Source organism: Oryctolagus cuniculus, chromosome 7, assembly GCF_964237555.1.
Source record: "Oryctolagus cuniculus chromosome 7, mOryCun1.1, whole genome shotgun sequence".
In the NCBI taxonomy this organism is placed as follows: Eukaryota; Metazoa; Chordata; class Mammalia; order Lagomorpha; family Leporidae; genus Oryctolagus; species Oryctolagus cuniculus.
The window spans coordinates 2,575,166-2,598,449 of NC_091438.1; the positions used below are offsets into that span (position 1 = coordinate 2,575,166).

Genomic DNA, 23,284 nt, shown 5'->3' on the forward strand with positions numbered 1-23,284 from the left:
CCTCATTTGCTAGTTTGCTGAGTTTTTTTTTTTTTTAAATCATAAATAGGTATTGGATTTCATTAAAATGTATTTTTATATTAATATGATCATGATTTTTTAAGCCTGTTGATTTGTTTAGTTACATTGGTTATTTTTTGAATGTTGAGATAGTCTTAAATACCTAGTAAATATTTTAATACATTGTTGGATATCATTTGGTAGTATTTTCATGAGGATTTTTTTCTGTCTGTGTCAGTAGAAATAGTGATCTGTAGTTTTCTTATAGTCTGGTTTTAGTATTAGGTGATGCTCATTTCACAGAAAGGGGTTAGGAAGTACTCCTTTGCATTCTAATTTTTTGAAGAGATTATGGGAAATTGATTGTATTTCCTCCTTCAAGGTTTGGTAGAATTCACCAGTGAACAAATGGATGAGAGCTCTTATTATCTCTCTGCCTCTCACATAAATAAATAAAAATTTCAAAAATGTGTGTGTGTATATATATATATATATATATAGAGAGAGAGAGAGAGAGAGAGAGAGATTGATTGTGAGCATGAGAGAGCACTATTCAGATTATCCATGTCTATTCAGATTATCCAACACTCCCTGGGGTGAGTGTTGGCACTTTTTATCTTTCAAAGAACTGGTCCATTTCAGCTAAGCTACCAAATTTGTGGATATAGTTTTTTGGTAGTATTCCATTATCATTCTTTTAGTGTCCATCTGTTGGTAATGATGACCTTTCTTTCATTTGTGATATTGGTAATTTGTGTTTCTTCTTTTTCTTGTTTAGCTTGGTTAGAAGTTGATAATTTATAAATCATTTCAATGAATGAGCTTTTTAAAAATTTTTCTGTGTTAATTTCCTGTTTTCAGTTGCATTAATTTCTGTGTTTTTTGTTTCCTTTTATCTACTCTCCTTTTTCTGAATTTCCCAAGTTAGTAAGGATATCTGTATTAAAAGATTTTAGGTATTTTTTTCTTTTTTTAGTATATTCACTTAATGCTTTAAATTTCCCTCTAAGTGCTTTCACTGCACATAACAAGTTTTGATAAATTCTGTTCATTTCATTTGAAATGTTTAAAAATTCTCTTGTCTCATTGTGACTCATGGTTTGTTTAAAATTAATTTTCCGTTTCTTGTATGTGAGAACTTTCCAGGTATTTTTCGCTTCTGATTCCTAGTTTAATTCTATTGTGATTGAAGAGCTCATAGTATGATTTTACTTTTATATTGATTTAGGTGTTTTATGGTTTAGAATTTGGTCTAACTTTGTGAATGTTCTCTGTGAACTTTAGAACAAAGTATGTATTTTGCTTTAGTTAGATGGAACATTTTATTTCATTTACTTATTTTTACTTAATAGAAAGAATGAAAGTGAGAAAGAGAAGCGAGGCAGAGATCTTCCATTCTCTGGCTCACTCCCCAAATGACTGCGACACCTGGCGCTGGGCCAGGCCAAAGCCAGGAGCCTGGAACTCCATCTTGGTCTTCCCATGTGGTTGGTGGTGATTCAGCCACTTGAGCCATCACCTGCTGCCTCCCAGACTGTACATCAGCAGGAAGCTGGATCAGAGGTGAGGAGTAGCCGGGACTTGAACCTGGCACTTTGATGTGGGATATTAAGCCATGGCTTAATGCACTATGTGCACCACAATGCCCCCTACCCCCTGCCAGCAAGGAGCTTTTTTTTTGGGGGGGGGGTAGATTTCAGATGATAGCTTTTATTTATTTTAATCTTAGTTATTTACTTAAAGGGAATAGATTTCATTTATTTCATATATCCAGTTTTTTTTTTTTAATTTTTTTTTTTTTATTTTTTGACAGGCAGAGTGGAAGAGTGGACAGTGAGAGAGAGAGAGACAGAGAGAAAGGTCTTCCTTTGCCGTTGGTTCACTCTCCAATGGCCGCCGCTGCCGGTGCGCTGCGGCCGGCGCACCGCGCTGATCCGATGGCAGGAGCCAGGAGCCAGGTGCTTTTCCTGGTCTCCCATGGGGTGCAGGGCCCAAGCACCTGGGCCATCCTCCACTGCACTCCCGGGCCACAGCAGAGAGCTGGCCTGGAAGAGGGGCAACCGGGACAGAATCCGGCGCCCCAACCGGGACTAGAACCCGGTGTGCCGGCGCCGCTAGGTGGAGGATTAGCCTAGTGAGCCGCGGCGCCGGCTCATATATCCAGTTTTAAGAACATAAATGTCAGGGCCAGCGCCGCGGCTCAGTAGGCTAATCCTCTGCCTGTGGCGCCGGCACACTGGGTTCTAGTCCAGGTCAGGGCGCCGGATTCTGTCCCAGTTGCTGCTCTTCCAGTCCAGCTCTCTGCTGTGGCCAGGGAGTGCAGTGGAGGATGGCCCATGTGCTTGGGCCCTGCACGGCCTGGGAGACCAGGATAAGTACCTGGCTCCTGCCATCGGATCAGCGCGGTGCGCCATTGGAGGGTGAACCAACAGAAAAGGAAGACCTCTCTCTCTCTCTCTCTCTCTCTCTCTCTCTCTCTCTTTGTCTATAACTCTGTCAAATAAAAAAAAAGAAAAAAAAATATAATTTAAGGGGGCCAATGCTGTGGCGCAGCAGGTTAAATCGCCGCCTGCAGTGCCAGCATCCAGCATCCCATATGGGAGCTGGTTCGAGTCCTGGCGGTTTCCCTTCCAATCCAGCTCTCTGCTATGGCCTGGGAAAGCAGTAGAAAATGACTCAAGTCCTTGGGTCCCTGCACACATGTGGAAGACCTGGAAGAAGCCCTGGTTCCCAGCTTCAGACTGGCCCAGCTCCAGCCATCACACCCATTTGAGGTGCGAACCACAGAATGGAAAATCCCTCTCTCTCTCTCTCTCTCTCTCTGCCGCTCCTTCTCTGGAACTCAACCTTTCAAATTAAAAAAAAATCTTTTTTAAAACTGCTTTAAAAATTTAGGTGTCCAAGGGGAGAGTAGGTTGTGAAAGAGTGATTTGAAATGTTTTGCAATACCAAGCTTGTGCTTAATAAGTAATAAAGAAATTTCTGGGGCTGGCACAATGGCATAGAAGGTTAAGCCTCTGCTGTGGCAGCATTCCACAGAGGCTTCGATTCGAACCCCAGCTGCTCCATTTCTGATCCAGCTACCTGCTAATGTACTCGGGATAGCAGTGGAAGATGGCCTAAGTGCCTGGACGCCTGCACCCATGTGGGAGATCCAGATGAAGTTCCTTGTTCCTGGCATTGGCCTGGCCCAGCCCCGGCCATTGCAGCCACTTGGGGAGTGAACCAGCACACAGAATATTGATCTCTCTCTCCCTCTCCCTCCCTCCCTCCCTCTCCCTCTTTCTCTGTAATTCTGCCCTTCAAATAAATCTTTAAAAATTTTTTTCTAACATTCAAAATAAAATAAAAATGGTGAAATAGCTACATTGATTTTAGACAAAATAGATGAATTCTTGATACAACTTTTCAAGTAAGGACATGCTCTCTTCTCTCTTCTGAATAAAACTTGTCCTGTAAAACAAAGAAACACGTACTGGTAAAATGTGTCCTGTAGCTGTTAACCTGGCTCCATCTGCTGTCCAGGTCCTGAATTACTCCTTTTCATGAACTCTTGACTTGACAAAGAAAGTCTACCACTTCGCTTACTGGTGTATCATTCTGAGCTTCAAAATGTTCTCACAGAGTCTCAGCTTTTTTTTTTTTTTTTTTTTTTTTTTGGATAAGATTTATTTTATTTATTTGAAAGGCAGAGTGAGGAGGGGTGGAGGAGGGAGTTGAGAGAGAGAAGGATGGATACCTTCCAACTGCTGATTCACTCCCTAAATGGCCACAATGGCCAGGACCATGCCAGGCCGCAGCCAGGAGCCTAGAACTCCATCTGGTCTTCCACATGGGTGAGAGGGGCCCAAGTACTGTGGCTGTCAGTGCTGCTTTCCTGGGTGCATTGGCTGGAAGCTGCATTTGGAAGCAGAGCAGCTGGTACTCACAGCAGCGAGCAATATGGGATGTTGGTGTTGCAAGCGGAAGCTTAACCCACTGTCCTGCTGCGCTGGTCAGAGTCCCAGTCTTTTATGTTGTCTATCTGAGAATGGCAAAATTAGTGATTCCCGCTGTATATATATTTTTTCCTCTTGTTTTTGTAATTGTAGTTTTCGAGTTTCTTGAGACATCTAGAAAGGTAGAGAGTTAGGTATATTAAGGTCTTATCAGCTTCATTCTTATTTTTTTAATATTAGATAGTGTGTTTATGTAATATATAGAAACAGGCATGCAAACATGGTTGATGGATACTTACTGCTCATTTTGTTCTGTGCAAAATATGATACTTGAATTCTGTTGTAGCAGCGTCCTTTTCTGTGGTAAGAATAGGTAGCAGCATGTGACCTGTTTTGTTGGACTTTTATGTCGTATTATTAGCTACGAAAACTGCTGTACAGCAGAGCTTTAGAAATTACTCATTTTGTACAACTGAGAGTTCATCCTGTTGGACAGCTGCAGTGCCTCATTTTCCCTTCTCCACAGTCTCCAGCAACTACTATGCTGCTTTGTGCTTCTGTGAGCTTGGCTGTTTTAGATGCCTCGTTTAAGTGGAACCATATAGTATACTCCTGTAATTGCCTTATTTCCTTAATGGTATCGTTTTTCAGCACAGATGTTCTTCATTTTGACAGTCTAATTTATCTTTTTTTTGTTTGTCACTTGTGCTTTAGGTATCATACTTCAAAACCAATACTTAACCCAAGAATGTGAAGATTTATTTTTTATTTTATTTATTTATGTATTTATTTTTGACAGGCATAGTGGATAGTGAGAGAGAGAGAGACAGAGAGAAAGGTCTACCTTTGCCGTTGGTTCACCCCACAATGGCTGCTACGGCCAGCGCACCACGCTGATCCGAAGCCAGGAGCCAGGTGCTTCTCCTGGTCTCCCATGCGGGGGCAGGGCCCAAGCACTTGGGCCATCCTCCACCGCACTCCTGGGCCACAGCAGAGAGCTGGCCTGGAAGAGGGGCAACCAGGACAGAATCTGGCGCCCTGACCGGGACTAGAACCTGGTGTGCTGGTGCCGGAGGTAGAGGATTAGCCTATTGAGCCACGGCGCCAGCCCTGATTGGTAATTTTTTTTTTTTTTTTTTTTTGACAGGCAGAGTGGACAGTGAGAGAGAGAGACAGAGAGAAAGGTCTTCCTTTGCCGTTGTTCACCCTCCAATGGCCGCCGCGGCTGGCGCGCTGTGGCCGGCGCACCGCGCTGATCCGATGGCAGGAGCCAGGTGCTTTTCCTGGTCTCCCATGGGGTGCAGGGCCCAAGCACCTGGGCCATCCTCCACTGCACTCCCGGGCCACAGCAGAGAGCTGGCCTGGAAGAGGGGCAACCGGGACAGAATCCGGCGCCCCGACCGGGACTAGAACCCGGTGTGCCGGCGCCTAGGCTAGGCGGAGGATTAGCCTAGTGAGCCGCGGCGCCGGCCCCCTGATTGGTAATTTTAACAAATGGTTTAACCCACAGGTGCTGCACTATGCATGGGATATTCTCTGGTGAACAAAGCAGAGTTTTGAGATTGACCTGGGGCTTATTTAGATAGCCTTAGCATTGGGAGTGGCCCTTGTCTTCTGTCCATGGGTGATTTCGTATTACTCTCACCCACACGCTCTGATCTAGTCACCACCGTCTTTCCGTTCCCCAGCAAGTCCTTTCTCACATCTTGGCTTTGCCATTTATTCTGTTTGCAGTTCTTTCTTCCTGAGTCTTTCCATGGCTGACTCATTATTTAAGCCAAATAACAGCCAGGCCAGTATCGCCTGCCTCCTGCCTTCTCATTATCTTTTGTCGTGTTCATTGCAAGTTGTGATACTGATTGATTTCCTCTTGTTTGTCTTTCTCTTCCATGGGGATAGTAGCTCTAGAAGACAGGGACTGCAGTGGTCTTAGTTACCAGTACAGATTCCGGTAGTAGAGTAGTCTCACTAAGTGGGTGTAGAGTGCGTGAATGAAAACCGATAGCTGAAGAGGTCAGCCATGTGGAAGTAGAAGGTGTGAGCTAAGACCCAAACATGAGAGAGAAGTTGCTGTGATTAGTGAGCTAGGAGAAAGTAGCAGGGGCTTATGTTGGGCCTAAGTCCTGGTAAGCAGTTTGCATTTTATTTGAATTGTATTGGAAAAGTTTTAGTTTGCAGTTTTAACATAACCTGATTTACTTTCCAGTGCTTTTTTTTTTTTTTAAGATTTATTTATTTATTTGAAAGGCAGAATTAAAGAGAGGCAGAGAGAGAGAGAGAGAGGGAGAGAGAGGTCCTTTATCCGCTGGTTCACTCTCCAAATGGCCACAATGGCTGGAGCTGTGCTGATCTAAAACCAGGAACTAGGAGCTTCTTCTGGGTCTCCCACGTGGGTATAGGGACCCAAGGTCTTGGCCATCTTCCACTGCTTTCGCACACCACAGCAGAGAGCCGGATCAGAAGTGGAGCAGCCAGGACCTGAATCAGTGCCCATATGGGAAGCCGACACCGCAGGTGGTGGCCCCCCAAAAACTTTATTTGGCAGCTCTGTGATTGAGATACAAGATGGGTAGGAGGCTTTTGTAGTAGATAAAAGTCTAACTTGGGTGGTAGCAGTAGGCTAAAAAAAAAGAAATTGGATAGATATAGGGATTATTTCGTAGGTGGGACCCTTAAAAAATTCAGTTATAAGGAGTGAAGTGGAACTGAATTAGGGATAATATCTAGGTTTCTTATTTGAGTAGCTTGGAAGAAGGCAATGTTATTTACTGATAATCAGATACCTAGATGAAAAACAAATTTGAAGGATATAATAGGAATTCCATTTTTTTCCACATTTCATTTAAGTAGAGAATTAAATTCCAGATAAGGAATTTAGAGGAGACATTTGTGTTGAAATAGAAATTTGGGAGTCAGCATATACTTAGATGATATTTTAATCTATAACAATGAGAAATACCATGTAGAGTGTGTGGCAAGGGAAAGGGGCTAAAAACTTGAAGGCAGAGAATTTCTAACATTGAGAAGTCAGGTGGGGGACTGGCACTGTGGCATAGTGGGTAGATCGACTGCCTGCCCTGCACTGGCATCCAATATGGGTGCTGGTTTGAGTCCTGGCTGCTTTACTTCCCATCCAGCTCCCTGCTGGTGTGCCCGGGAAAGCAGTGGAAGATGGCCCAATTGCTTGGGCCCCTGTACCCATGTGGGAGACTTGGGTGAAGCTCCTGGCTTTGGATCTGCTCAGCTCCAGCCGTTGAGGCCATTTGGGGAATGAATCAGCAGATGGAAGATCTGTCTCTGTCTCTCCCTCTCTCTCTAACTCTGCCTTTCAAATAAAATAAATAAATCTTAAAAAAAAAAAAAAAAAAAAAAGAAGAAGAAGAAGAAGAAGAGGCAGCCAGGCAGAATAGCAATCTGAGAAGGACTTGGAGAAGCATGACCATAAAAAGACACATGCAGTGTGTGGCAATCAGGGACTGACAGTGCAGCCTAGAGGGGGTAGAGATGTAGCTTGTAACACATACTGTGTTTTCAGAAACATATATACAAAGTGAAGAAAACCTTTAGAGGAGATGAATGGGGTTGAAAGTTTTATTTATTCATTTTTCTATTTGACAGAGTTAGAGAGAGAGACAGAGAGAAAGGTCTTCCTTCCATTGGTTCACCCCCAAAATGGCCGCTACGGCCGGTGCTGCGCCGATCCGAAGCCAGGAGCCAGGTGCTTCCTCCTGGTCTCCCATGCAGGTGCAGGGGCCCCAACACTTGGGCCATCCTCCACTGCCTTCCCAGGCCACAGCAGAGAGCTGGACTGGAAGAGGAGCAACCGGGACTAGAACCGGCGCCCATGTGGGATGCCTGTGCCGCAAGGCGGAGGATTAACCAAGTGAGCCACGGTGCTGGCTCCTGAAAGTTTTTTTTTTTTTTTTTTTAAAGAATATTAACCAGTGTAAAAGAAATAAATGATGGCTAGCTAATTATTGTAACCCAGGAGTGTTATTTTTTATTTTGATATTCTTAGAAACTGATTTTAATTTTTTCAAGTGTATCTTGAAGGTAAATCATTTTATTTTTTGCAGGAGCAGTGGTGTTAGTGCCATCTAACGGCAGAATGGAATATTGCATCCATGTTTCTGTGTGGTAATGAAAAAAATAACCTGAAAGAGAAAGAAACAAAACTCAAAGCAAAACATTTCTGGGGAGATTTTAGGCATAGATTGCTAGTAGACTTACTGTAGTTTATAAGGCCCTGTGGGCTTCAGCCCCAGGCTCCCTGCCCTGCCCCTCTGCATGCTACTTGTGTGTCACTGAGCAGATTGTTTGATGTAGGATTCTTTTTTGTCTTTCAGGTTTCTGCTCATGTATTTCTCTCTCAGAGTTTTTTTTTTTTTTTTTTTTTTCCTATCAGCTTGCTTCAGATTTCCTTGTTTGTTGGCTTGTTTCCTCACGTGGGTGTCCCTCCACTGATCTTGGCTTGGATACAGTGTGTTATGGAGTATTTATCTTCAGTTGAAATGGGTTGTTAATACATGAACTTCTGGAAATGACAGTGTTGAGTTTCTGTGGTGTAGAAATCTATTCAGAAAACAGAATTGCACTGCCTTTGATTACAGAAACATTTACTACATAAATGCCTTTTTATAAATGTTGTGTGAGTGTGGGTGCGTGCATGTGTGTACATGCAATAAGGATTAATTTGTCTGCAAAAGAAAAGATCTATGGCTTCCGGTGTTGAATTCAGTATGACTCCAACCTCAATAACCCAGAAAAAATATTTTATGGGACAATATTTGGTCTTGAATAGATTGATTTTAGGGAAGTATGTAGGCTTAATTAATACACTAATTTTGTGTGTGTGTATAGTTATTTCCAATTTTGTGTTTAATCCTTTCTCTTATTAAAAAGATTAAAACCAGCACTTCTAGGAGAAAATAAGAGATAAAGTAAAATAAAAAGCAGCCAGTCTGTTGAGTTGATATATAGGCTGGTTTGGGTTATTTTTTTCAGGGAACAATTTGGTTCTTTTAGTCTGAAAACTCCAACTGAAGCGAGTACCTTTCCATTATGTGGTCCAGTCCAAGAAGTTAGCTTTCCTAATTCTGGAATAATTATTTAGCCAACAGGATTCTTCTTCACATGAAACATTTTAAAAGCTTCATTAGTTCATATTTTTAGTCAGTAGGTTTTCTTTTTTCCCTTCTTAAATCTCTGTAATTTTGCCAGGTGGATGTGGGCGGAGAAGTTTGCAGAACTGAAATGGAGGTCAGAGCTTCATTACAGAAGGTTAGTGGGTCATCTGATTCTGTGGCCACAGTGAACAGTGAAGAATTTGTTTTGGTTTCTCAGCATGCAGACGGTACTTCTACAAAGGATGATGAAAAACCTCAACTGAAGGTATTTTATTTCATTTTCTATTATGGTATTATTTTTAATTATTTTTCAAACTTTCTTTAAGCTTATCTTAAGAGATGTGTAAAATCCAAAGATTTTTTTGCAAGTACTGACCCTGAGAATAAAATCAGTGATTTATCTAGATGCTGTTTGGTTTGTGTGTTTTTAGGGTTTTTTGCTTTTGGTTATTTACTTTTGAACTAAATTTTAACAGCAAAGCATAGAAGGAAAAAATAGAAGAGAAAGGATAATTGGTGAGTTAAACTTAATGCTTAACTATTACATTTCTTTATCAGGATATTTTTGTTTCTCTTACTGCTGAGTTTTAGAAGTCAATTATATATATCACTATGTTTTTCTTCCAGTTTAGAGATTTTTTTTCCCCATTTTTTTGGTGTGTTCTAAAGCAGGTGTTAACATTCCTCTGTGATTTAACAGTTTACATACCTGTATTTATTTTTATTTTTATTTGTTTGACAGATAGAGTTAGACAGTGAGAGAGAGGCAGAGAGAAGGGTCTTCCTTCCGTTGGTTAACCCCCCAAATGGCCACCACGGCCAGAGCTACGCTGATCCGAAGCCAGGAGCCAGGTGCTTCCTCCTGGTCTCCCTTGCGGGTTGCAGGCGCCCAAACACTTGGGCCATCTTCCACTGCCTTCCTGGGCCACAGCAGAGAGCTGGACTGGAAGAGGAGCAGCCGGGACTAGAACCCGGTGCCCATATAGGATGCCAGCGCCGCAGGTGGAGGATTAACCTAGTGAGCCACAGTGCTGGCCCCAGTTTATATACCTGTATTATTTTAAAAGTATATGTCTTGGCTGGCGCCGCGGCTCACTAGGCTAATCCTCTGCCTGCAGTGCCGGCACCCTGGGTTCTAGTCCCTGTCGGGGCGCCGGATTCTGTCCCGGTTGCCCCTCTTCCAGGCCAGCTCTCTGCTGTGGCCAGGGAGTGCAGTGGAGGATAGCCCAAGTGCTTGGGCCCTGTACCCCATGGGAGACCAGGAAAAGTACCTGGCTCCTGCTATCGGATAAGTGCGGTGCGCCGGCCGCAGCGCAGCGGCCATTGGAGGGTGAACCAACGGAAAAGGAAGACCTTTCTCTCTGTCTCTCTCTCTCACTGTCCACTCTGCCTGTCAAAAAAAAAAAAAAAAAAAAAGTATATGTCTTACATATTTAAAAGCATATCTCTTATCTGGGTGTAATCCTTTTGCCTTTTTGTTTATATGTTGCCTTTCCTAAGTCAAAGAAAATGAAGCAGGCAAACTCATATATGTATGGAATTTTAAAACCATATTCTACCGTATTCTAGAAACAGAAGTAGAAAAATGGGTCAACAGTACTACTTATTATACATAACTTTATTTAGTATTAACTATGGCATCAAAGATGTATTAGGATATCAGTCTAATAAATAAAAATATCACACATGCTGAGCATATATAATTTTATTAAAAAATCAATGACTTTATTTTTAGATTTCTATATTTTAGCATTATTGTGTTTTTAAAAATTATTTATGAAAATGGGACAAACCTTATGTATTTCATATATACAGTTTTAAGAGCATTAATGATACTTCCCACCCTATGCTGCCTCCCTTCCAGCCTCCCTCCATTTACTTTTCTTTTAATTTTTACAATGATGTACTTTTAATTTTCTCTATAATTACAAGCTTAACCCTCCACTAAATACAAAATTCTACAAGTAGTAAGTAGAAAAACCACTGTTCCTCAAGAGTACAGACCAGGGCTATAAACAAAACTCAAGATGTCAATTTTGTAAGCATTATTGTGTTTAACTTAAGGCATCATCTGTGCACGTAGGGTTTATGTCTCCCCTTTTCAGGGACAGATGAGTCAGCTAAAATCTAAGGGTATTGGCACATCTTTTCTCAGCAGCCAACAGTTGGTTAAGAAAGCAGAAATATATTTATGTTGTGATAGTAAGACGAACTTTGAACTGATATTCTCAGTAGACCCTGTCCATTGAAACTTACCCATTTTCCTCGCTTTAAAACATATAAACTTAAGTTTATCCAGTATTTAGATTGTTTGCCTAAAAAGTAAAAGAGGAAAAATAAAAAAAACCTTGTAAATAAGGTTTTATATCAAATAAGTTGGGAAACTGAAAATGTTTAAGAAGGATCGTTTTGTGAAGATGAATACTTTTCTGTATTTTAATTAGTTTTATAATTTAGGATTTTAATGTATTATGTGACATTGTGTAACTGCAAATTTTTAGTATCAGTTAATTATATATTTATATTATTTTAATTTCTTCTTGAAATATTTTCTGTGGCTGGCATTGTGGTACAGTGATTTAAGCTGCTGCCTGTGATGCTGGCATTCCGTATGGGTGATGGTTCGTGTCTCAACTGATCCATGTCCCATCCAGCTCCCTGTTAATGTGCCTTGGAAAGCAGCAGAAGGTGGCCCAAGTGCTTGAGCCCTTGCTACCCGTGTGGGATCCTGGGATGAAGTTCCTGGCTTCGGCCTGCCCCAGCCCTGGCTGTTGTGCCAGTCGGGGAGTGAACCGGCAGATGGAGGATATCTCTTTCTTTTTCTCCTCTCCTTCTCTCCCCTTCTCTCTCTCTTTAACTGTAGCTTTAACATAAATAAGTACATCTCATAAAAAAGGAAATGCTTTTCTAAAATTAAACTCCGTAGCCATGATGGAATTGACATTTTCTTTCTCCATCTCTAGATGGTTTCTGATGATGATGAACAACTGGAGAAAGCCATGGCAGAGATTTTGAGAGATTCTGAGAAAGGGCAGAGACGTCTTGTTGATGGTCAGAGTTCCAGTGAGGTTTCAGACCGTTCATTTGGAGACAGTCCAGCCAGTCAAACAAATAAGTCATCTCTTCAGTTAATTTTGGATCCGTCTAACACAGGTACTGTATTGAACTTTTGGAAATTATAAGGGAAATGTTATAAAGTGATAAAGAAGTATTTAAGATGAAAATTAGAACATGCTATTGGATTTTCTTTCATGAGTTCGTGGCCACGAAGTTTTTGGTTCTGATTGAGAGTTTCCATTTTGTTTCTTATGTTTCTGCTTATAAAATGAGATCTCAACCTTCTTTGAGAACAGGGATTATATCTGGCTTTGCATTTGATCTCTAATGCTTGACACCATGGTAGGTCCTCTGTAAATACTTAATAACAAATGAGTAAATTCTTGGGCATCAGAGAATAGTATGATGGATATAATCTTTCATATGATGTACATTTTTACTCAGCTTGACTTATTTGCAATGTAATTGGTAAAAATTCTAATAGCATAGCAGTACCTTTATTTATATTGGATAATAAATACACCATGAGGGTATAGATATATATTCTGATCAGCAACTTTGAAGTCAAGGTGCTTTTAGATTCAAGAAAAACAAACGCAATCTAAAGCCAACTCCAACTTCAGCTGGCTTCAATACTAGATGTGTGGTTTTATCTGGGCTCTCTGGTGGTGTTTCTTTGTGATCTACTCAGCTTTGATTTTCTGCTTTTCTCCTATCTCCTTAGCTGGTTTCCATCATAGTCACAAAGTAGCTGCCAGCAGAAATTTATAGATAAGGTTGGCTGATCTGTTTCATGCGTGGTGGCAAAGAGAAAGGCTTCATTCATTTACCAGCTGCACAAAACTTCTGAGTTTCACTTTGATACAACCAACTGAACCAGTTTTTATTGGTTAGGGAGATGACATGAATTGATAGATGATAGGATTGGGTTACATTCAAACCCCTTCATGAGTCACTCTGGCCTGTAGGATTACCCTGTTTAATTTAGGATATTCATAATCCATTTCTGCATCTTGCCATAGGGTAAATAGAGGTATAGGCCAAAATGCTGAACAGTGATGGAATGTATATAGGGAATTTAATCACAATGCTTGCCATGGCAAGGATGATTCAGGAGTAAGACATCTGTCAATATGATTTATCATATAAGACAAAAAAGAGAAATGAATCAGGGCCGGCGTCGCGGCTCAATAGGCTAATCCTCCACCTTGCGGCGCCGGCACACCGGGTTCTAGTCCCGGTTGGGGCACCGGATTCTGTCCCGGTTGCCCCTCTTCCAGGCCAGCTCTCTGCTGTGGCCTGGGAAGGCAGTAGAGGATGGCCCAAATGCTTGGGCCCTGTACCCGCATGGGAGACCAGGAGAAGTACTTGTCTCCTGGCTTTGGATCAGCGCAATGCGCTGGCCGCAACGCGCCGGCCACGGTGGCCATTGGAGGGTGAACCAACGGAAAAGGAAGACCTTTCTCTCTGTCTCTCTCTCTCACTGTCCACTCTGCCTGTCAAAGATAAAAAAAAAAAAAGGAAATGAATCAAATACAGAACAAACACTGAAAAATTGAGGATTTATTTTATGTATACACATGTAAAGTCCTTGAAAAAATGAGAATAGAAGGAAGTTTACTTAATCAGATAATGATATCTACCAAAATCTTAGGTGCACTACCCTTAAGATACGTCTGAACAGGCACAGTGAGGACATGACAGCTGTCATCGTGGCTGTTTGACATTCTGCTGGAGAATCCAGCTCATATTAGATGACAGGAGAAGGAAATGGGGTATGATAATTAGAAAGGGAAAATAGTGCCACAGTTTGTAAAGTTGTTATTTTTTTAAAGATTTATTTATTTATTTGAAAGGCAGAGTTACAGAGAGAGGGAGTGACAGAAAGAGAGAGATCTTCCACCCCCTGGTTCGCTCCCCAGATGGTCGCAACAGTCAGCCATGCCAAAGTCAGGAGCCAGGAGCTTCTGGGTTTCCCACGTGGGTGTAGGTGCCCAAGCACTTGGGCCATCTTCTGCTGCTTTCCCAGGTGTAGTAGCAATGAATTGGATTAGAAGTGGAGCAGCCTGTAGCCTGGGAAAGCAGAGGAGGATGGCCCAAGTCCTTGGGCCCCTGCGCCCTCATGGGAGATCTGGAGGAAGCTCCAGGTTCCTGGCTTTGGATTGGCACAGCTCCAGCTGTTGTGGCCATCTGGGGAGTGAACCAGCGTATGGAAGACCTCTCTTTCTGTCTGCCTCTGCCTCTCTGTAACTTTGCCTTTCAAATTAAGAAATAAATCATAAAAAGAGAGTAAAAGTTTAAACAGTTAAAAAAAAAAAAAGAGCAGCCTGGACTCAGCTGGCACCCTTATGAGTTCCTGGCATTGCAGGTGGAGCTTAGCATGTTATACCACAGCTCTGGCGCCTGTAACGTTGTTAAGTGCATGAGCAAGTTACTAGATTTAGACTTTCAGGAATGTTAGCAGTGATAATAGAAAATATAAATTCCATGCAAAATACCAACAAAGATAATAAATGTCAAGCAAGAAACTGAGATTGTATGTAAAGCTTAGTAAGGGAAGTTAGGGAATGTCATTGAAGGAAATGCACACTGAGTCAATGGGAAGGGGTGCCATATTGATTTCTGGAGGGTGGATTCAACCTTGAAAAGCTTGTCATTTATCTCTAAATTAGTCTGTAATTTGAGTGGTAGTTCCAAGTTTCCAATTATTCTTATAAACTGATTATAAAATACATTTAAGGCATTCGGATCTGGCTGAAGAGCCCATGAGAGTATTGTAGGCGTGGAAAGCCAAGACACTCTGGCAAAAAAAGAAAAAAGACCTAAATGAAAGATCTCTGAGAGTGAGATCCCAGTGGAAAGAACAGGCCATCAGAGAAGGAGGTACCTTTCTCTGAAGGGAGGAGAGAACTTCCACTTTGACTATGATCTTGTCTAAATAAGATCAGAGTCGGCAAACTCAAAAGGCTTCCATAGCCTTGGCAACTCATGACAAGAGCCTAGGGTGATTACTGATGCCATAAACAAGAGTGTCAAATTGTTAAGTCAACAGCAGGAGTCACTGTGCACTTACTTCTCATGTAGGATCTCTGTCCTTAATGTGTTGTGCATTGTGAATTAATGCTATAATATATATATATATATAATATATTCAATAAATAGCATTGGAGCAATTGCTACTTTGAATGAAATGAAAGAAAATTAGGTTCCTACTATACACAAGAATTATTCCTAGTTAATCAGATATTTAAAGGTGAAAAATAAGTCATTGAGAAAATATTAGAGAATATTTTTGTGGTTATCAGGGCAAGAAAATCCAACCAGAAAAGGAAATGATACGTAAATTTTTAGTGGATAAAAATTTAGTCTGAGTGAGAAAGATGCGTAATAAATATGGTTAGACAACAGATGGCAGGCAGGTAGAATATACTTGCAGTGTGTTGCTGGAAGGGAGAGGTGTCTCTAAGACTTACCTCCTACTATAATGATTACCAAGAATCACAGATCTGAGCAGGTATAGTTGTACTCATGGCTAGATGTAAATACAAGGGCACTTAAGTGTCCCCCTCCCCCCGCCCTGCCACAAGGGGTTGTCAAAAATGTATGTTATCTTTTAATTCCGTTTTCTAGAAACTTTTTGAAGCTCTTTCATGATTATAAATCTATATTTCTTGTATATATGCTTTTAATAAAAAATATAAGATTGGGAACAAATATTACAAACCTTCTTATTCTAGTTTGAGGGTACATATGAGATTATATTATTCATTATGTTTTGCTTTATCCTTGAATTTTATTAAATTTTGCCGCTTAAGAAAAACCATAAGCATACCTGTTAGCTGCATTCCTGTGGTTAAGTGATTATGGTTAATAAGTCAATTGAAAGGAAGGAATTCCTTTGACTGCTAACCTAACAGTGGCTTAAGCTAATATGATGTATGATGATATTCTGTAGGAATTATATCTTGTATCCTTTTTATGGTCTTAGCACTCATTATACTAAATACATTTAAAAAAATGTTTCACTGACTGTTTCCGTGGGTAAGAAGAATTTGCCTTATGAGAAATTTTATTTTATTTTTTTTCCTGGTTGTATATTTTTAGATTTCATGTTCACTAAATGGGCATTTCTGTTGCCTTTTTTTTCTTCTGCAATGAACACAGTTTTTGCTAATCAAATTGTGGTTGGTTTAAAATGTCAGATAACTTTAGGGACCAGCTGTGGTATAGTGAGCTAAACTTAGACCTGTTGGCATTCCATATCAGAAAGCAGGTTCAAGTCTCTGCCTCGGTGCTTCTGATCCAGCACCCTGCTAATGCACCTAGGAAAGCCGCAGGAGTTGGACCTCTGCCACCCATGTGGGGGGCCTAGACGGAGCCTCAGGATCCTGGCTTCTGCCTGGAACAGCGCTGGCTGTTATGGCCATTTGGGGAGTGAACCAGTAGATGAAAGGTATCTCCCTTTCTCTCTTTCTCTTTCTGCCTTTCAAATAAATGAATAAATATTAAAAAGAAAAAAACACAGATAACTTTAGTGGTAAGAGACTGTTTTGAAACTAGGGAGTGAAATTGTATGAAATAAACATTTATATGTTATTTGGTAATTGTAAAATGAGGTAGATGAGAAATTTTGTTTAAACATTGAGAAGATTTATTTATTTGGGTTGGTAAGGCTAGAGAGATGAGATGATATGAGAGAAAAGAGATTTTCCATCTGCTGGTGCACTGCCCAAATGGTTTCCAACAACCAGGGCTGGGCCAGGCCAAAACTGAGAGCCAGGAAATCACTTTGGGTCTCCCAGGTGGATGGCAAGCATCCAAGTACTTGAGCCATCACTTGCTGTCTCTCAGGGTGCCAGGGTATGTGTTAGCAGGTAGCTGGATCGGAAGCAGAGTAGCCAGGACTTGAACCTAGGGACTCTGATGTAAGATGTGGGCATCCCAGTTATGTCTTAGGTACTGCATCAGATACCCACCATTGCATTATTTTCTTTGAAATATTTTATTTTTTTATTTGAGAGGAAGAGTTACAGGCAGGGAGATACAGAAAGATCTTCCATCTGCTCATTGATCCCCAAATGACCACAACGGCCGTAGCTGGGCCAATCCAAAGCCAAGCCGATCTGAAGCTGGGAGCCAGGAGCTTCTTCCAGTCTCCCATGCGGGTGCAGGGGCTGAAGCACTTGGGCCATCTTCTTCTTCTTCTTTTTTTTTTTTTTTTTTTTTTTTTTTTTTTTTTTTTGACAGGCAGAGTGGACAGTGAGAGAGAGAGAGACAGAGAGAAAGGTCTTCCTTTGCCGTTGCTTCACCCTCCAATGGCCGCCACGGCTGACGCGCTGCGGCCGTGCTGATCCGAAGCCAGGAGCCAGGTGCTTCTCCTGGTCTCCCATGGGGTGCAGGGCCCAAGCACTTGGGCCATGCTCCACTGCACTCCCGGGCCACAGCAGAGAGCTGGCCTGGAAGAGGGGCAACCAGGACAGAATCTGGCGCCCCGACTGGGACTAGAACCCGGTGTGCCGGCGCCGTTAGGTGGAGGATTAGCCTAGTGAGCCGCGGTGCCGGCCATGGGCCATCTTTTGCTTTCCGTGGCCACAAGCAGAGAGCTGGATCAGAAGAGGAGCAGCTAGGGCACGAACTGGTGGGTGTATGGGATGCTGGCAGTGCAGGCAGAGGCTTAACCTACTACGCCACAGTGTTGGCACACATTGCATTATCTTTTAATTGTGTTATTCTGTGAACTTTTGGAAGCTCCCTTGTATGTATGGGGGCTGTTAAATGCTTTTGTATTTTCATTGCACTGTATACCTATCCTTCTGTCAATACCATACTGTCTGTGGGACAGCTGAGTTGCAGGGTAGATCTATTTTTAGTTTTCTGAGTAATCCCCATACTATTTTCCATAATGGTTGTACCAGTTTGTATTCTCATAAATTAGTTCTGAGAATCATGGAATGTGTGTTTTCTTTGTTTTTCAAGATGATTTTGGCTCTTCTTTGTCTTTATAAAATCAATTGGTTGGTCATAAATTCTTTCTGGAATCATATTGGGATTGTTAGTGTAGATAATTTTTTGGGGAACTAACATCTTAATAATACTGAATCTTTCAATCCCGGGACTACAACATATTCCTTGATGTTTTAAAGTATTTTTAGATTTCTTTTGTCACTGATTTGTAGTATTCTTCCTGTAGTTTCTACACATGTATTTATACCTAGATGTATATTTTAGATGGCCTGATAAATAGTATTGTTTTTTAAATTTGGAGTTTTCATTGTTCGTTTTTAGTGCATAGAAATACAATTTGTTTTTGCGTATTAATCTTGGTTGTGGTGCCCATTCCAGACTCTTCTTGGTTCTAGCCCTTTTCTGCTGATTCCTTGTTATGTTCTACGATAGACAGTCGCGTTGTCTGCCCATAAGAACAGCTGTGTCTCTGTCTTTCCCGTCTTGTATGCCTTTTCTTTTTCTTGCCTTATTACCCTGGCTGGGAGTTTCCAGGTGATGTTGAACAGAAGGAATGAGAACAGACTTCCTTGCTTTGTTTTTCGGGTGTGAAATCTCTACTTTTTTTTTGTAAATTTCTCTGTCAAGTTAAGAAGTTTTTTTTTTTCTTTTTTAAAAAGATTATTTATTTGAAAGGTAGAGTTGCAGAGAGAGAGAGAGAGGGAAAGAGGGAGAGAGAGACTTCCATCTGCTGATTCATCCCTCAAATGGCCACAATGGCTGGGGCTGGGCCAGGCTGAAGCCAGGAGCCAGGAGCCAGGAGCTTCTTCAGGTCTCCTACGTGGGTACAGGAGCCTATGGACTTGGACCATCTTCTGCTGCTTTCCTAGGGGCATTAACAGGGAGCCAGATTGGAAGTGGAGCAGCTGGGACTTGAACCTGCACCCATATGGGATGCTGGCATTGTATACAGCAGCCTAAATTGTTGTGACACACCAGGCCCTAGAAGGTTTTTTTTTTTGTTTTTTTTGTTTTTTTTTTTTTTTTTTTTGGTGACAGAGTAGACAGTGAGAGAGAGAGACAGAGAGAAAGGTCTTTTTTTTTTTTTTTTTTTTTTTTTTTTTTTTTGACAGGCAGAGTGGACAGTGAGAGAGAGAGACAGAGAGAGAAAGGTCTTCCTTTTTTTGCCGTTGGTTCACCCTCCAATGGCCGCCGCTGCAGCCGGCGCACCGCGCTGATCCTGGCAGGAGCCAGGAGCCAGGTGCTTTTCCTGGTCTCCCATGGGGTGCAGGGCCCAAGCACCTGGGCCATCCTCCACTGTACTCCCTGGCCATAGCAGAGAGCTGGCCTGGAAGAGGGGCAACCGGGACAGAATCCGGCGCCCCAACCGGGACTCGAACCCGGTGTGCCGGCGCCGCAAGGTGGAGGATTAGCCTATTGAGCCACGGCGCCGGCTGAGAGAAAGGTCTTGCTTTGCCGTTAGTTCACCCTCCAATGGCCGCCACGGCCTACGCGCTGCAGCCGTAGCACTGCACTGATCGTATGGCAGGAGCCAGGTACTTCTCCTGGTCTTCCATGGGGTGCAGGGCCCAAGCACTTGGGCCATCCTCCACTGCACTCCCGGGCCACAGCAGAGAGCTGGCCTGGAAGAGGAGCAACCGGGACAGAATCCGGCGCCCCAACCGGGACTAGAACCCCATGTGCCAGCGCTGCAGGCGGAGGATTAGCCTATTGAGCCGTAGTGCCAGCGGGAAGTTATTTTCTATTCCTACTTTTTGAAAGTTGCTATTTGAAAGGATGTTGAATTTTGGGAAGTATCTTTTCTTTGTCAGTGGTTATAGTTATGTAATTTTTTCCTTCTTTAGACTGGTAATGACAATGTCCTTAGTTACATTGACTGTTGAACCAGCCTTTTATTTCCAGATGAACCCACTTTCTTGTGAAGTATTATTCTTTTCATAGGTTGTTAGATTCAGTTGACTCATATTTTGCTGATGGTTTTAACTTTTATGTTCACAGTGGGTAGTGGTCTATCATTTTTTTTTCTTGTACTATCTTTATCTTGGTTTGGTATCAGAGTAATGCTGGCCTCATAAAATCATTTATAAAATATTTCCAGGAAGAATTGTAGAATTGATATTTTTTTCTCCTTTAAATATTTGATAGAATTCAATAATGAATCCACCTGAACCTGGAGTTTTCTCTGTTGGAAGAGTTTACGTATTCATTTATTTGGTAAATGTAAGATTATTCAGTTATTTGTTCTTGGGTGAATTTTAGTGGCTTTATCTTTCAAGGAATTGGCCTGTCTCAACAAATATGGGTGTGAAGTTGCTTGTATGTTCTTATGTTATAATTTTAATGTCTGCAAGATGTGACTCCAATTCTCTTACATGTGTTAAAATTTTATTGCTAAGGAAATGATCAATCCTGGTGAATATGCCATGTACATTTGAAAGGAGTGTGTCTTCTGTTGAAAATTGGTTGTTAGTGTGATTTAAGTCTTGTGTATCCTTGTTGATTGTCTGTTTTCTTGTTCTATGCATGCCTGAAAGAGTAATTTTGAATTTCTTACATGTGATTACAGACTTGTCTGTTTCTTCATTTAACTTTTACCAGTGTTTACTTCATGTATTTTTTTAAAATTTCTTTATTTATTTGAGAGAGAACTAGAGAGGGAGAGACAGAGAGAAAGGTCTTCCATCCACCAGTTCACTCCCCAGGTGGCCACAACAGCTGGAGCTTGGCCAATCTGGAGCCAGGAGCTTCTTCCGGGTCTCTGACATGGGTACAGGGGCCCAAGGACTTGGGTCATCTTCTGCTGCTTTGCCGGGCCATATCAGAGAGCGGAATCAGAAGTGGAGCGGTCCAGACTCGAACCAGTACCCATATGGGATGCTTGCACCGCAAGAGGAGTCTTAGCCTTCTGCGCCACAGTGCCAGTCCCTACTTCATGTATTTTGAAGCTGTATTCTAGTTGTGGACTCATTTTTATGTTTTATAGTGAATTAATTTATCTGTTATTATGTAAGTTGCTTTTCCCTGGTGATTTTGTGTATTCTAATGTCTGTTTCTTTTCTATTAATAAGGTCATTGCAGCTTTCTTTCAGTTAGGATTTGCATGTTATATATTTTCCTTTTTTGTGATTTATTTGTGCCTTTATATTTAAAATAGATTTCTTGTAGACAGCACATGGTTCCATCTTTGTTTTTTGGGGTATGATTTGTCAATCTCTTAATTGGTATGTTTAGACTATATATATTTAATGAAATTGTTACTATTTGTAACAAATATTTCACATATTAATGGAATCCATGTGATATGTCAGTACATGTGATTGTGCAATATTAAGTTCAGGGTAATCATAACTATCTCCTCATATAATTATCATCTCATGGTGAAAACATTCAAATATTCTTGTTTAGGGGCCAGTGCTATGGTGTAGTAGGTTAATCCTCCATCTGCAGTGCTGGCATCCCATATGGGTGCCAGTTTGTGTCCCAGCTGCTCCTCTTCCAATCCAGCTCTTTGCTATGGCCTGGGAAAGCAGTAGAAGATGGCCCATGCTTGGGCTCCTGCACCCATGTGGGAGACCTGGAAGAAGCTCCTGGCTCCTGGCTTCAGACTGGCCAAGCTTCGACTATTGTGGCCATCTGGGGAGTGAACCAGTGAATGGAAGACCGTTCTCTCTGTTTCTCCCTCTCTCTGCCTCTCAAATAAATCAATCTTTTAAAAAAATCCGATTTAAACAAGTCTATATACAGATAGAATTCATTATTGTCATTTGTAATCACTCTGCGGTGCAGCGGAGCACCAGAACTTCTTTCCCTGTATGCTGTAACTTAGTACCTGTTCATGAACCGCCTCCCAGTCTCTCTCCCCAACCCTCGCCCTAGCCTCTGGTCACCATCACTCTATTCTCCACTTCTATGAGGTCAGTTTTTTAGATTCCATTTATGAGTGAGGACATGAAGTTCTTGTCTTTATCTTTTTTTTTTCATTTAACCTAATCACTTGCCATGCCTTTTGCAAATGAAAGGATTTCATCCTTTTTATGGGCTAATATTATTCCACTTTCTTTATCTGTTCATCAGTGGATGGACATGGAGGTTGGGCACCGTAGGATAGACGTGTGTTTGCAGTTGTGAATGTGTTGCAGTAGATGTGGGAGTGTAAATGTCTCCGACAGATATTTTACTTGGATGCGGACTTAGCAGTGGGGTTGCTGGATCAAATGGGAGTTCTGTTTTTAATTTTTCGAGCACCACCCACACTGTCTTCCACAAAAGCTCTATTGCTTTCTCTTCAACAGTGTGCAGAGGGTCTCTCTCCCTCTCCATCCTTGCCAGTGTGTTCTCTTTTGCTACTTTTTTTTTTTTTTAAAGATTTATTTATGTATTTGAAAGTCAGAGTCACACAGAGAACGGAGAAGCAGAGAGAGAGGTCTTCCATCCGATGGTTTACTCCCCAGATGGCCGCAATGGCCAGAGCTGTGCTGATCTGAAGCCAGGAGCCAAGAGCTTCTACTGGGTCTCCCACGCGAGTACAGGGGCCCAAGGACTTGAGCCATCTTCCACTGCTTTCCCAGGCCAAAGCAGAGAGCTGGGTTGGAAAAGGAGCAGCCAGGACGAGAACCTGAGCCCATATGGGATGCGGGTGCCACAAGCCAGGGCATTAACCTGCTGTGCCACAGCGCCGGCCCCTTTTGCTACTTTTTTAATAGTAATCATTCTAACTGAAGTGAAGTAGTATCTTGTTTTGATTTGCATTTCTCTGATGATTAATGATGTTGGACATTTGTTTATATGCCTGTTGGCCATTTGTATGTCCTCCTTTGAAAAAATGTTCAGCTCTGTTTGCCATTTTTACTTATTTTTAAAATGTTTATTTTTATTTTATTTGAAAGAGAGAGAAATAAGGAGAGAGCTCTTCTATTCATTGCCTCTAACAGCCAGAGCTGGGCCAGGCTACAGTCAGGAGCCCAGAATTCAATCTAGGTCTCCGTTGTGGGTGGGCAGGGACCCTAGTACTTGAACCATCAAACTCTGCCTCCCAGGGTGTGCCTTACCAGGTGGCTGGATTGGAAGTGGAGTAGCCAGGACACCAGCCAGGCACTCCAGCGTGGTATGGGGGCATCCCAAGCAGTGTCTTAATTGCTACACCAAATGCCTCTCTCCTGCCCATTTTTAAATTGGATTATTTGTTTTGGTGCCATTGAA

The 23,284-nt window shown here is 41.9% G+C and overlaps 1 protein-coding gene across 10 annotated transcripts in view; it reads left to right on the forward strand.

Annotated features, from left to right (window-relative positions):
* RABGAP1L (RAB GTPase activating protein 1 like) overlaps window positions 1–23,284 on the forward strand; it is a 788,918-nt gene that overhangs the window by 58,554 nt on the left and 707,080 nt on the right. For 2 of the 10 annotated variants that reach the window (XM_070077148.1, XM_070077153.1), the window contains exons 2-4: window positions 9,159–9,197; window positions 9,282–9,329; window positions 12,028–12,217. In XM_070077148.1, the coding sequence (XP_069933249.1) occupies window positions 9,192–9,197; window positions 9,282–9,329; window positions 12,028–12,217 (244 nt within the window). In that variant the 5' untranslated portion in view covers window positions 9,159–9,191. Of the gene's footprint in view, window positions 1–1,450; window positions 1,564–9,158; window positions 9,330–12,027; window positions 12,218–23,284 lie in introns of those variants that run through there. The other 8 variants (XM_070077150.1, XM_070077155.1, XM_070077152.1 and 5 more) reach the window with 5 other exon arrangements.